Raw genomic sequence first — 14,374 nt, forward strand, 5'->3', positions numbered from 1 at the left:
CCCTTAACCTGGAATACACTTACAAAATGTAAGTCCCTGCGGAAAGCTGAGAACCCACTGAAGGTACGCAGACCACCCCTAGAGGATCGTGGGCAGGGGGTGGCTACAGGAATGTCTCAAGGGAAGTTCATTGGTAAACTTGATCCATGAGGGAAGCCCATTTCAGAAAGCAGGGTCAGTACCGAGGACAGCACCAAGCCCCGCGCCCTGGTGGATAGAGGCAGCAGCACCATGGACAGCACCAGCGTGCTGGGGAGAGAGGCGGGGAGACGCGACCTTATCAGCTGATGCCTTACGTAGGATGGATCCCCACTTTGATAAGGGAGGTCTGGACGCGCGCGCCAGTGTTCGTTCTCCAAAAGCCGCAGCCCCAGACGGGGTGGGGCTAGGGGACGGGTGGTGGCGGGGTGGGGGGGAGAGCGGGGGTGGGGGGGATAGCAGAAGGCAGGTCCCCGAAAGCAGGTCCCTGCTTGGCTTCCCTGGCACGGAGTTGAGGCTGCAGCCCGCTGCCTGGAGAGAGGGGCGGTACCGAGGCAAGGCTGCGAGAGTACTGCTCTGACGCACCAGCATCCTCTCCGGCAGGAGAGGCACCCACACGCTCCAGGGTCGCCCAGCTTCCCCGCCCCCCCCCCCCCACCTCCCCAACCTGGGAGATGCTCGGCTCTGGGCGACCAGACTGCTGTCTCCGCCGAGGTGAAAAGCCTGGGCATGTGACAGCTTAGGCGGGCCCGGCTGCAAGACGCAGCCCAGCGCCCTCCTCTCCGCCGCACCGTCTCCCACGGATGCTCGCCGGCAGAAGGTTGGGGCCAGTTTCATAGGCAATCCCCAGAAACCCTGCCCCCAGCCAGAGGTTGCAAACATCCGAAGTGGCTCTGGACGCAGTGGCCACCGTCCGTCTTCCTGAACTCCCCTCCTGCACACACCCTGGGCCGGCCTCCTGACCCAGAGATGGATTCGCCTGTGAACCTAACCTACTTTTCCCTCTCCACCCCCGCCCCTTTGGAGACCAACCGCAGCGGCCTCGGCGGGGAAGACTCGCGCCCCAGCCCCCTCCTCTCCATCTTCGGTGTGCTTATCTTGACCTTGCTGGGCTTTCTGGTGGCCGCCACGTTCTCCTGGAACCTGCTGGTGCTGGCGACCATTCTCCGTGTGCGCACCTTCCACCGGGTTCCGCACAACTTAGTGGCGTCCATGGCCATCTCGGATGTGCTGGTGGCCGCTCTGGTCATGCCCCTGAGCCTGGTGCACGAGCTGTCCGGGCGCCGCTGGCAGCTGGGCCGGCGGCTGTGCCAGCTGTGGATCGCGTGCGACGTGCTCTGCTGCACGGCCAGCATCTGGAACGTGACGGCCATCGCGCTGGACCGCTACTGGTCCATCACCCGCCACCTGCAGTACACACTGCGCACCCGCAAGCGCGTCTCCAACGTTATGATAGTGCTCACCTGGGCGCTCTCCGCCGTGATCTCCCTGGCCCCGCTGCTCTTCGGCTGGGGGGAGACCTACTCCGAGGACAACGAGGAGTGCCAGGTGAGCCGCGAGCCGTCCTACACCGTGTTCTCCACCGTGGGCGCCTTCTACCTGCCCCTCTGCGTCGTGCTCTTCGTGTACTGGAAGATCTACAAGGCGGCCAGGTTCCGCGTGGGCTCCAGGACCAACAGTGTCTCACCCATATCGGAGCCTGTGGAGGTGGGTGTTTTAGTGACCCTTGCAAATACTTCACTCGCGTTCCTACGCACGCTGACTTGAAAGTTTGTAGGAAGTGAGCTTTTTAGTTTCCTTTCTTGGGGAGGGGTGGGGGCAAAGGGGAAGGGGTAGACCGGGGTAGCTGAAGAAACCCTCGGAGGCTGATTTTGCTCCAATGCGCTCAGTATCACAGAGCCAATAATGGTCTTTACCATCTCTGATGGGTTCCCCCCCCCATATGGGAAATGAGGGGGTTGGACTACATTCTTCCACAGGGTCCCATCTGGCTCTAAAATTCTGTGACTCTATCACACCCTGTAGGAGGGCTGAAGAAGCAGGTGTCTGGGGCTATAGTAGATAAACTTGCAGCTTCCTGCATTTGGACTGAGCTGCTCAATGAGGAAGGAAGGGACAGATGGTGAGGTGCCTTGGCAGAAAGATTGCCAAACAGCAGGCCAAGCAGATTCATGTTTCGACCCAATCTATTTTTTTTCTTTGCAAATTAAAGCAGCTAGCTTTGCAGAATACAGTGTCTCCTGGATTACTCTTTGCAGTTCTGCAGCGTCCTCTTCCCCTGGTGTGAGATTACAGATCTTTGTCTGTCTCTAAGCCTGCATTTGTTATGTCCCATTGTTGCCTGTGGTGCTGCTCTCTGGGTCTAGCCCCAGCCCTGTCAGGCTTCTGTGTATAGCTGAGGATCACCTGTTTGCCTTCCCAGACAGGCTACGGGGCGGGGGGGGTGGGGGTGGGGGGCGGAGAGGGATTAAAAATCTAAGGCAGACAATTCCCCAGCTCTTTGTAAGTGGCATTTTCTGTAGGACAATCGTTATAGCGACAGTGAGGGCTCTCTTCCAGTTCTCTCTCCGCCACACTTTCCTGTTTCTTGTTAACTCTTAATAATCCAACCCTGATTTCAATTCAGGAAATATATGACAACTGAACCCATGGGGTGTGGGGATTGCGTCCCCCCTGACCAACTCATTGCCAAGGTGATCCCTTGAGCCTAATTCACTTTTTTAAGTGAGATCAGAAATCGACACAGCCCCATTTTCTGTTAGGGGCTCTAGGGCAACAACATAAATTCAATTAAGCATATCAAGCACATACTATGGGGATGGTGGTAGGAGTGAAACAATGAAAGACGTCATCTTTGCCCATGAAGAGTTCCCTCTAGTGAGGGAGGTAAACACCTACTGTGGATGCTGTAACGTGGTTCTGTTTTCCTGATCAGAGGCTAACTCCAATAATAACCAGTCAATCAAGCTTAGAGGGATCAGAGGTGTAGGTAATGGAGGAGAAAGTGCATCATTCTGGAAGAAAGAAGGAAAAGGGGGTCAGAGGCTACCTATCCTTTCATCTGGAACAATGGTCTCAACCAGGGGTGATTTGCCCCCTCCATTTGGAATGTCTGGAGACATTTCTGATTATCAAAGTTTGGGAGAGAGTGTTAATGGCATCTAGCGTTAGAGGCAAGGGGTGGGGCTAAACATTGTACAGTGGACGGGACAGCCCCCACAAAAAATAATTCAGGCCAAAACGACAGTAATGCCAAATTTGGGAAACCTTGACCTATTAGATTTCTAACCTGAATGAGGAGTGCTGATGGCTAAGAGTGCTCACAGCACCAGACTGTCGGGAACTTCCATGTGTATGAGAATCCACCCCAAGCCCAGGTCAGGAGCAAGAGGACTGACCACCTTCAAGGGTCCTCCTTACATGGACTCTCTTCCGCCGGGATGCTTATCCAGGTAAATGGTTTACAATCGGTACCAGATACAGCTTTAAAAGGAAAGCAGTCACAGTTTTTCTTGTGAGGCTTACTGCAAGGCGATGCAGGCTTTCACTGCTCTGCTCTGGAGACAACAGAAACAAAGCATCATGATATCTTTGTGCTTTTATACACTAGTCTGCACTGTTTCATTTTCTCTCCTTTCTCTGCCGGATAACTTTTAAAAAATGGTTTGTCTTGGCTTTGCAAGACCTCCAAATGATCCAGGGTTCCATAGACAATATGGGGCTGCCTCTGTCCTCATGTTACTGTGAAGGGTTAATTACAAACCAGGTCTCCTGATTTCTCCATGGTAGCAGGTGCCAAAATTTCTAAATACAGTTCTACCACCAACTAGCTGTGTTACCCAGGGAAACACAATACTTCCTCCTTCTTTATCTGCTGAGTTTTCTCCAAGGATATTACTGAGAACCTAACCTATGTCAGACACTGAGATGGGAACTGGCAACACAAGAGATGGGCTTTGCTCTCAAAAAAAGGATGATGAAAACACTACCAAAGATCTGGCATAAAAAGATAATGCTGAATTTATTATTTACTAGTGTATGGCTGAACCATGCTGGCCAGGCACAATCTCTCTGAGCAGAGAAGAATGCTGATCTTAAATAGCATTTTTAGAAAGCTTGGAGTTCAGACATTGGGAGGCTTTGAGAGATATAGGTAGGTTGACATCATCTGTATGAGTCTTAAATTTGTTGGTTGGTTGTCATCCCAGTAGGGGTTTACTGGAATGAATCCAACCCAGGTTGACCTGGGACTGACACTGCTAGGTTGGCTTGTAAAATAAGTCCATTGAGTTGAATTGCCCCTGATCAATAGACCAAGTTTAAGCTGGCTCTAGGCTATAGAACACACAGTCTTGTCCTAAGTTTGTGGGAACATTTAGTTCTCAGGCTCCCACTCTTGGTCCTCATTCAGCCAAAGCTTTGAGAGAAACCCTCAAGGACTAACCAGATATTGACCACTGTTGGTGATTCTCCCGGAAGATGAAGTTTCATCTGTGGAGAGCTGATGCTCAAATTGCACATCAATCAATGTAATTTCCAATCATTTCTCAGGACAGGGCAGTGCAGAAGCATTTGAGCTCTGGCTACCAAGCATTGAACAACTCTGAGGCAAACAAGTAGAAGTATTATAAGAACGGCCTGGAAGATCTCCCAAGTCATGACCCAGGATTTTCTAGTCCTAATCAAAGCCAGTCCCAAAGATTCCCTGTGTCTACTTAAGACCGCTAGTTTACCTTTTCTTTTAGTTTAAAAATAGTTGTATCTTACCTGTAGTGTTAATCCAGGTACAATGTGAAGTCTTACTTAGTGTTAGTGCGTAGACTCCTCCTTGGCTGGCCAAAAGCAAAGCTGGAGTGATTTTGTTAGTCAAGAATTTTTGGGTTAAGATACTTAAACTGCTTTGTTGTGCCTCCAGAGCGTAGACTGTACAATTTACTATGTCAGCCAATGTAGACATTATTGTGCCAACCATTTTTTTAAATGAAAACCTCAAGTTGTCTGACTCCTATGGATGAGGTCAGTATTCTCGGGAATCTTTTCCCTGAAAGAGTTTTAACCGTTTGGACTCTTTGTAAGGAGATACAATCCATTGAGGGCATTGGAGAGTTAGTCCTTGAAATGGCCTAACCGATGGCCCTACTGAACAATCAATCTTGTTTCTTGATTGACATGAAAAAGCGTGAGTTTAGTGTGGGATAAAGAACCCTGGAGGTGTACAAGAGATGTGATCAACTTCAGTGAAGCTATAGGTATATTGTCAGACAGTCTTCATGTACTCATCTGCTTGGTCAAGGTTCTTGATTAGCAGCCAACGCCTACCCCTCTACTTCTGGGCATTCTCTGCAGCTAATGTTGAGGTCATCCTCCCTGAATCCTAACACTGCAGTTTAGGATAATTTCAGAGAGCATTAAGTCACCAACCGAGTAATTCACATTTGTTGTTCATTTTTAAAGAATGCCTGAAGAAGGTGCTTCTATAGCATGTTGAAGAAGTGAATTATCTGGAAAGCATACCAGTTATTAGTTTCTATACCTTCTCTTCTATTATTTTAGCAATTTTATATGCCCTAGAAGCAGCCCCCGTTGAGTCATTGAACAATTTGGCTTCCGATATGAAATTACGTTTTATGAGAAAGACTGAACTACTTATTACATATCAAATTGATTATTACACATTATTTTTATTTTCAGTATAGCACCCACCAACAAAGAACAAAGTAAGTTGTAATTTCAAACAAGAGTGAAAAAAATTCTGCTTGGGGCAAGGACACTTCTTCAGTTACAGAAACACAATCACGAGACTTACCTTCATTGGCTAAGGATTATACAGTTGCCGGATTGTTAGTGTTAAACCAATGGGTGGTAATAGGAGAAAGAGAAGGTGACAATGAATCATGATTAATCAACGAGTAGAAAAATGTGGGTGGTTTTGATTAGCAGTAGGGATTGTCTATGTATAATAACAAGATTTAAAGGCTTAATATAAGGTCTTAAAATGTGGTGACTAATTTTAGTCATGTAATTTCTCTGAAGCAAAGGGAAAAACCTTTATTACTGAACTGAGGGTTGGCCTTCAAGAGACAACAGTTCTCTGATAGGCACCATGTTGCTGAATTCATCTACCTAGAGCATGGCCCAGCCTTATCATATTTGTACAAAAGGCAGATTAATGATAAGCCAGGAAGAATCAATCTAGACTTTATGCATTCTATTCCAATTAATCTTTCTCTCTGTGGTGTCCTTTGTCCATAGGATTCTAGACCTATTGCCATTTGTTTGATAATGTCTGGAATTACACAGAGTGTAAGTATTTTCATGTGTAGATCAACTATAATCTGATAACATACAAGGGCTGCAGTACATTTCACCTGGAAGCAGATCTTACTTCTTAAATTTGTAGGTGTGTGATAGAGACTAAAGAACTATGCTTCTAATAATGATCCTAAAATACCAGCTTTGAGTTGGCACACAAAATTATGAAAGATTTTCATTGCTTCAATTTTTCTAATGAAGTTCACTTTCCCTCAAGCCTTTACAAATTTACTCTCTAGCCACAAATTTGTCTTTCATGATCTTCTTTCACTATCTGGTATAACTAATTACTTTTTTAAAGAAAATTTTCTCTACTTTTCTTCATTTGCTTTTAACTTATTTCAAGTCAATTTGCTGTTTCCTTTTCAGACAACGGTAAAATTTTAGGTTGAAGGATCTGTTGTTCTATAATTATGGGGATAATGGCAGTTATAGTGATGCCTGTATAAACAAGAAAGCTGTATTGTTGTACATCTATAATGATAGACAGCTCCCCTTGGAAATTTAGAAGGATAGGGATTTGTTGGGTGATAATGTCTCCCTCAGAGGGACTTCACTGGATAGATTTTAGATAGTTGTCATCTTTACTTGTAGCCAGTATGGAACACTGATTCTTTCAAGGATTTTTCTGTTGGCAATACTCACAAGGGTCCTTGTCTAGACTCCCAAACCTTTGAAAACAGAGGTCCTTTGGGATGTTTCATCTAGAGAAACATATCTTGTATTGCTTTCTAGCTAATTTATTTTTCTAAGGATATCTGGAAACGTCTAGTCCCTTAATGGATATTTTCTAAATTGGTAATTTCACATTTCCATTATTTTTTATTATTCAATTCCCTAATTCAAGTTTGAGCCCACTTATAGAAAGATAGGGCAAGACTCTAAACTTCAGATGCTGGGTTTATACCAGAATACTGCTTGAACATTTCCAGAAGTCTATTTTCTATCTTTATTTAGTTTACAATGTGGAACATCTAGTCAATCTTTCCTTAAAATAAGGGCTTCTGATTTTTCCATTTTATAGTTTTATATATTTTTATATTTAAAATGTTCATAGCTGGATTATATAGCTCTTCTCTTTTCTATCCTTCTACTTTTAAGGATCTGTTTTTCCCCATCTGAGGGGACTTCAATTCACTTCACTCACTGGTACAGACTTGTAGTTCAAGACAATAAGAATTTTGTTCAATACTCTCACCAAATTCTGAATTCCATAACCATGTTTATTTTTATTTTCTCTCTGAAGTTTAGGAAAATTCTAAATTATAACCCTTAACGTAACTTGAGGCCAGGGTTTTAATGGAAATTCTATAGATTTGACTCCTTATCTGGCAAATTTACTATGTGGCTTTGCTTTTTCTGAGAAAACCCTGAAGAGAGGACAGTTCATTTAGGAGGTCAGGTGCAGCTAGGTAGAAATATACAAGACCTAGATGTGCAAGGCAGGTGGGTGTGGGGATGTTACAAAACCTTCGAGACTATTTTAGAGTTAAGATTTTGTTTAAGGCCCTAGCATACCAATTAAAGAAGGAAGCTGTTAACTGTTTGGTCTTTTTCCCCTTGATTTTTCTAGGGCTCTTATCTGGGTGAATTTACTGATTTTGACTTGTCAGAAGTTCCTTATCAAGAAAGGTTTTTTTAAAAGGCATTTGTTGAGAAAAGCATAGGAGTTCAGATTATAGTGCAAGTTAAACTAGGAAGTCAAAGTTCCTAAAGGAGAAGGTTGAGTCCTTGGCTTAGACCAACCATGACACACAAGAAAGACTCTATGGTTGGCCAACAGTCAGTGCCTGTGAATAGTGCCCAAGGATCCCTGACCAGATGCTAGCAAGGGGTCACACAAGCGCCAACCCAACACTCATTGAGATGGAATACCAGCTAAACAAAGTGACATTCCTTCACAAATTGAGAGGACAGGGAATATCCTCAAACTTTGTAAAGGACCGAAAGCGAAGTTTGATCAATTGCTTTTCCACAAATTGGTGTTAAGTCTATCAGTCCTCAGAACATTAGCCCTCAGTTCTGGCTTGGAATGGATTAGAAGCTTATCAAGCCAATGCCATACAGAACAATCTTTTTTTATATTTTTATATTCAACTGAGAGAAAGGCTCTCTAGGAAAAACAAATGAAACTACCCTATGAAACCAGACTTTGCACATATAAGCAAGTAGCAATAGAATAAGTACATCGATGGCATAAACATATTTGCCAAATGGTACACCTCTAGGATGAGAGATACAACTGGCTTGCACAAAGATCTAAGTCAATTACCAAATAGTATACATCTCAATCAAAGGTCTAGTTACCTGGTACAAAGACCTAAGTCTAAAGACCTTAACCAAAGACACTTTTGGTTACAAGTCCTAGGATAATAAAATTCAGAGAGCAAAAAGAGCCCATTGGAGCTGGTTGGAGCTGTTGAGGCCACCACAGCTGGCTACAGATTCTGAGTGCCCCTGGAGTCTGGGCTCCAGTGAACGCACCTGTGGTCCAAGCGTCCTGTGGAGGGTCTTCAAAATGATCTCAGTGGACTCTGTTGAACTGTCCAAGGATGATACGACCACCACACAGTATCTGAAACAGAAATAAATGCCAAACTGCTTACTACAGTGAGAAGAAACTATACTTGTCAAGCACCGTATCCAGAATGGAGCAGAATGCTGAACACCTGTGGGGACTGGGGACAGCGTGGAGTTCAGGGCAGTGAACTGACATCTCCCTAAGACGAGGTTCCTCGGTGAGACTGCTGTCAATTGATTGGTGCTCAGAGGAGCATTTATTGGGGGTGAGTCCTATCCTAATTGGCTGACGTTCGAGGCCAGACATGATGGATTGTGTGGTTTGCAAATGAGTATTCACAGAGGGGGATTGTCCCTGGTCAGTGGAAGATATGTAAACAGCAAGACTCCTTGTTGCCATAGCCACAGAACAATCAGTCTTCCTAAGTTTGTTGGGAAGTTCAAGCGATGTTTTCACCCTCCCCTGTGTGGAGCCCTCCCTTAACGTGTAAGACCATTTCTAGTTTGAGCATCCTGGTTCATCGGTCCATCTTCCATTCTGACAGTGGGCTGGTCTAACCTGCAAACCACCCAAAACCACTTCTAAGGTAACAGTCTTCATCCTTGAACTGCAGTACCTACCATTGATGGTAATCTATCAATTATGTGTGATATTAATAGGAAGGCGAAGCTGAGTGGTTAGAGGAAATGAAAGAAACCTACTAGGTTTATGATTAACCCGTAAATCGTTATTTAGTCCATAACGATTTCAGAAAAATGAGAAGTCTTACACATAAGTACACGTCCCCCAAAGAACGCATTTATTTGGAGAGATGAGGCTAATTGTTCACCTAGAAAAATTTTGTATGTGTATCCTAAATTGTGAGATGTGTGCTTCAAACGATACAGCATTACAAAGATGATTAAGAAAAGTCTAATTTGGCTTGGATGTCCACTTTATTGTTTATCCTCCTACTTCTTTTTCTGTGAATCTACTAATGAGCGTGTTGAGTAATTGATAGAGTAATTAATAGAGTTCTATTCTCAAGACTCAATTAGGCGCTTTATTGTAATCATTGATTAGCAGAAAGCAAAGAGCTAAGGAGTCCCTGAGTCAGAAAGCCACAGGGCGAGCAACAAAAAGCCATGAGACACTAGAAACCTGAAACTTCCCAGACGACAAAGATCTTCCTTCCAGCGGAGCCTCTGCTGTCCCGGAAGAACCATTTTAAATCCGTGGCCCTCTTTCTTCTGTCAGGTGAGTTGGTGTTGAAGGATGCATGAAGAGGGGCCCAGTTAAACAGTCAACATTTCATATCGAGGTCCTGGAGAATGTGCTTTTCTGAGTCACGTGGGGTTCTAGGACTAACCTATAAATAACTCCTGACTCACAGAAAAACAGAAAAAGATAGTATTCAGAGAAAATATTTAATCTGAATCTAAAGCAGAACCATAAGGGGTTCCCATGGGACATAAAAAAGAATGGTTAAAACAGGAATCTTGAGTCTTTGTTGGAAGGGGCTAGGGACGTGGGCCCCCCACTGCTGTACTAACAACTCCGTGAGGAAGGAACATGCATGTAACCCCTGCGAGGGTTTAGCTGAGCCCCCCTATTGACAAGGGGAAAGTCCTCCTGAAGACAAACTTAGGAATAAACTCCCTGGGATATCTTTAAGAATGCCCTTCATTCAACATTAGAACCATTACACAGCGGACGATTCTTGCAGACCCAGCGAATGTCCGTTTTATCTGGGAACAGCTCATCACCTGTAGGAACCCAGGTAAACTGGAAGAACACCAGGTTTTATAGGATGACTGCCAAATGCCCATACAAGCAGGCCTGCACGTAGGGCACTTCATGTTCCTGTACAGGGACCACGACTAAAGTGATGAACTTCCATAAAAGTGTCCTATAAAAAGTCATCTTCCTTTCCCAAGACTAACTTCCATCGAAATATTCAAATCCTACACTTAAATGTAGGTCATATGCCTGGAAACCTTGCAACTTTTTCCCATTATGCAACAGGAAACTCCTACAAACATAATGTGCCAACACGGGGATATATGTCATCCTTACAGAAGGCTGGTCTTCCATTGGTAGTTTCGTTGTGAGGCTCATCGTGTCTTGCAACTGGAATTTGAGTACATAAAGGACTACGCGGGGGCTTCTGGAGTCAGTCTGAAAAGGCTAATGACCACAGGGAAGGCAGACAGGGAGTCAAGATGGGAGGGGTTGGCTGTTTCCCAAAAGACTGCCATATCTCCAAAGCCAGAATATCTGGCTGTGTGTTGCTGTATTTATTTCTACTGTTAGACCAGAGCCTTTGACAAAGTCTAGTTTAAGTGTTCTACTTTTATATCAGTTGTGCTATAGAGAATTAAGGGGTGGTCACAGGGGAGTCACAACCCTGAGTGGCCAGTGCTACCCCTGAAAAAGTGCTGAGAGGGAGGAGAATTTTTAGGGGTTTTAAAGTCAGGACCAGAATGTTGCTTCAAGTTGCCACCCTTGGAAAAGGGGTAAAAATCGCTTCCCTGGTGCCGTTTTGGGTTTGAGTTTTATTAAGAAATTGGTAGGTTTTCCCGCTTGTGCGGAAAAATAAAGCTAAATATTGTGTTGCATTTCCATAAATGAATTCCCTGCAATGCACTACCGGATGTGCACTAATAATATATGAAAGGTCACTGGCGCATCTTGGGGTGAGGCTGGGGTCTAGAAAGAGGTTTTCACTTCTCACTTTATGTCCGTTTTTCCGGGTTGCAGTGTTGTGGACTATTTGTTCCAATATTTATGATTTTCTTTTTGATTGCACAATACTTGGTGTTTCACTATTCTTCAAGCAAATAACAAGAAGGCTATCGTGCAAATTTAAGAATTCATATAGCAGCTAATCTTACCTTAACCATAGTGTCCTTATTTATACCTCCGTTATGCTCCATGAACAGATAAATCGATTCTTTTGGACTCCCAATCTGTAGATGTAGCCATGAACTGGTCAAGGGGATTAGGTTAACAAGAATGACCCTCTGACCTGGTCCTTCGCCTAAAAGTTTGTGTGCTGTTGAGAGAGAGCTGTGTGAGCATCCTTTTCAAATGCACTGGGATCACAGAATGCTGAATCTGCTGGGTTGGGCTGGGAAGAATGATATCGAACGTCCACGTAGTCTCGCCCGCTAGGGAATGAAAGTCTGCTTTCCATGAAGCCCCGAGGGAGGTAAGTGTCCTGGTGAGCGAACTGTCCCAAACGGTCCTGGGAAACTGACGCCAGGAGAAAAGTTCTAGAAAATTCCTTGAGGGAGGATTCACATGAGCACAGAAAGTTACAAAGATTTCAGAAAGTTGTGAGGATTTTAGAAAGTCAGACTTTAATTGTCCCAGGGTTTGACAAGGATTCGGAGCACTTTTGATTACTCGTGCCTTTGTCACCGAATTACACGCACTGACTATGTGACTGGCTTATTTTTTCAGCTGTTTGTTGTTGAACAGGCAGCAGTGGGAAATTCACCTTCATCATTTTTATTATGGGCGTTCCCATTTTCCTTCCACTTCTAAGACGGAAGCAAATGCCAGCTCTGTCACCACGTTTCCACGGCTGAGGGTGGGCTCCCCAGGCAGCCAGTCTCCCGCACGCGACGACCAAGGGCTCTCTCTTCAAGTGGATGTGCAGGACCCAGCGCCTGGAAGGCACAAGAAGGTGGCTCTTCATGAAGCTTCTGCTTATCTCTTCCAGGCGAAGACCTCTGCTCAGCAGCCTCAGATGGTGTTCACAGTCCGCCACACCACCGTCACCTTCCAGACAGAAGGGGACACGTGGAGGGAGCAGAGAGAGCAGAAGGCCGCCCTGATGGTGGGCATCCTCATTGGGGTGTTTGCGCTCTGCTGGATCCCTTTCTTCACCACGGAGCTCATCAGCCCCCTGTGTTCCTGCGACATCCCCACCATCTGGAAGAGCATCTTCCTTTGGCTTGGCTACTCCAACTCCTTCTTTAACCCCCTGATCTATACAGCTTTCAACAAGAACTACAACAGTGCCTTCAAGAACTTCTTTTCTAAGCAACACTGAGCACGAGGCCTGGGGATAGGAAGGAGCTGTCCTGTAACTCAATCAAATTTCCCATTCTACCCACTTCCCCATAAATACCCAGCACCACACGGAAGAGGCAAGTCCTCGGAGTTCTCCGGGGTCGTCTTCAGAACGAGCCCTCCCTTCCACGCTCCAAGGCAGGAATGTGGGTCTTCCCAGACAGTTTTGGTGACCTTATTAATCTAACTTACCTGTTCTTGCTCCCCCTGCACCTACCAGCCACGGACTTTGCCCACAAAGTGCCCTTTCCTCCCCCAAATCCACTCCAGCATGGTCATCGTCCTTGCCCCAGAGAAGTCAGACATAGCAGATGAGAGGGAGGAAATAAAGCAACACGGACAGATTGAGAATGGGTGGATGATGATGAATTAGAAGTCATACTGCGATATCCGAGGGGTAGGAAACCATAATTCCAAGTTTTGTGGAATAGTCCTTATTTCGAACATTCCATTCTGTGGTCCTGGTAAATATACCCTAGTACTTATTGTGTATGTCCCAGTGTTTGGCCATAAAATATTGTCTCTGAACCTATTAAAGCACATGGCCACAGCTGTAAGACCAGTGAATACTGGCTTTAAGGCTTTGTTTGTGGCAACCACATGTGTGTGTGCACACACACACACACACACACACAGAACTCTGGAGGAGGTGAGTGTTCCAAAGGCCAGTTTATTCTAAAATCCAACCCATCAACTTGGAACAGGAGCTGAAAGTCAAACCAAATATCTCCCACCATTCTGAGGCAACTGTGCACCAACCATAGAAAAATAGACTAGTTTTGTAGACTCTGTCAAACTTGCTTATTTCCTATGGAGTTTCTTTGTATAGAATTTATTCAAATGTTGCAGGACAAAGACCTTTATCCTTGGATCATGAGGTTAGAGGAAAACAGGTGTCATGAAGCTGGCGGCTTCTTTTAGTCTCATAACCAAGGACCGTGAAGGTATATTTACCAAACATGTACACTTTAAAGGGACAGTTGGTTAATTTGCTATTTTTTACTGATGTGTGAATGCCCATTTTGAGGCCAACACTACTACTAACTAATGAGAAAAGCAGAAATATGGTAAAATGTGGCCTCGGTCCTCGGCAGATTGACACCTCTATATAAGTGAGTCAAGGCATTTAAGTGATGGTGTGGTGTTTATATGATCATATAAAACCTAGGCCATTCTACAAAACTTTAAAAAGATCTTGGGCAATAAAAGTGCCTGTGGTCCACTATGTCCCTGGTTCTTTCAATGCATGAATTCAAAAACTATATCTCATAATAATCTTTGATTATTATCATAAATATATATGTATTCTTTTGTATATAATAAATTATATCAAGAATAGGAAATCTGTGTGAATTTGCAGTCTTGGTTGGAAGTTTAGTCTTGCGTTTACTGCCAAGATTCTTTACTCAAAGAATGTGAGCAGACGAGGAAATGTTACACAGCTTCTGTGGGTCATGGCTGATGATGCTAAGTGCAGACCTCTTATCTATGCATTGAAGCAAG

The 14,374-nt window shown here is 44.8% G+C and overlaps 1 protein-coding gene across 1 annotated transcript; it reads left to right on the plus strand.

Annotated features, from left to right (window-relative positions):
• The first annotated feature begins 948 nt into the window (after positions 1 to 948).
• Positions 949 to 13,218, plus strand: HTR5A (5-hydroxytryptamine receptor 5A). Its single transcript, XM_042977440.1, has 2 exons — positions 949 to 1,686; positions 12,519 to 13,218. Exons 1-2 carry the CDS (start codon positions 949 to 951, stop codon positions 12,849 to 12,851), a joined length of 1,071 nt encoding a protein of 356 aa, XP_042833374.1. The 3' UTR covers positions 12,852 to 13,218.
• The last annotated feature ends 1,156 nt before the right edge of the window (positions 13,219 to 14,374 follow it).

This window comes from Panthera tigris, chromosome A2 (assembly GCF_018350195.1).
Source record: "Panthera tigris isolate Pti1 chromosome A2, P.tigris_Pti1_mat1.1, whole genome shotgun sequence".
Taxonomy (NCBI): domain Eukaryota; kingdom Metazoa; phylum Chordata; class Mammalia; order Carnivora; family Felidae; genus Panthera; species Panthera tigris.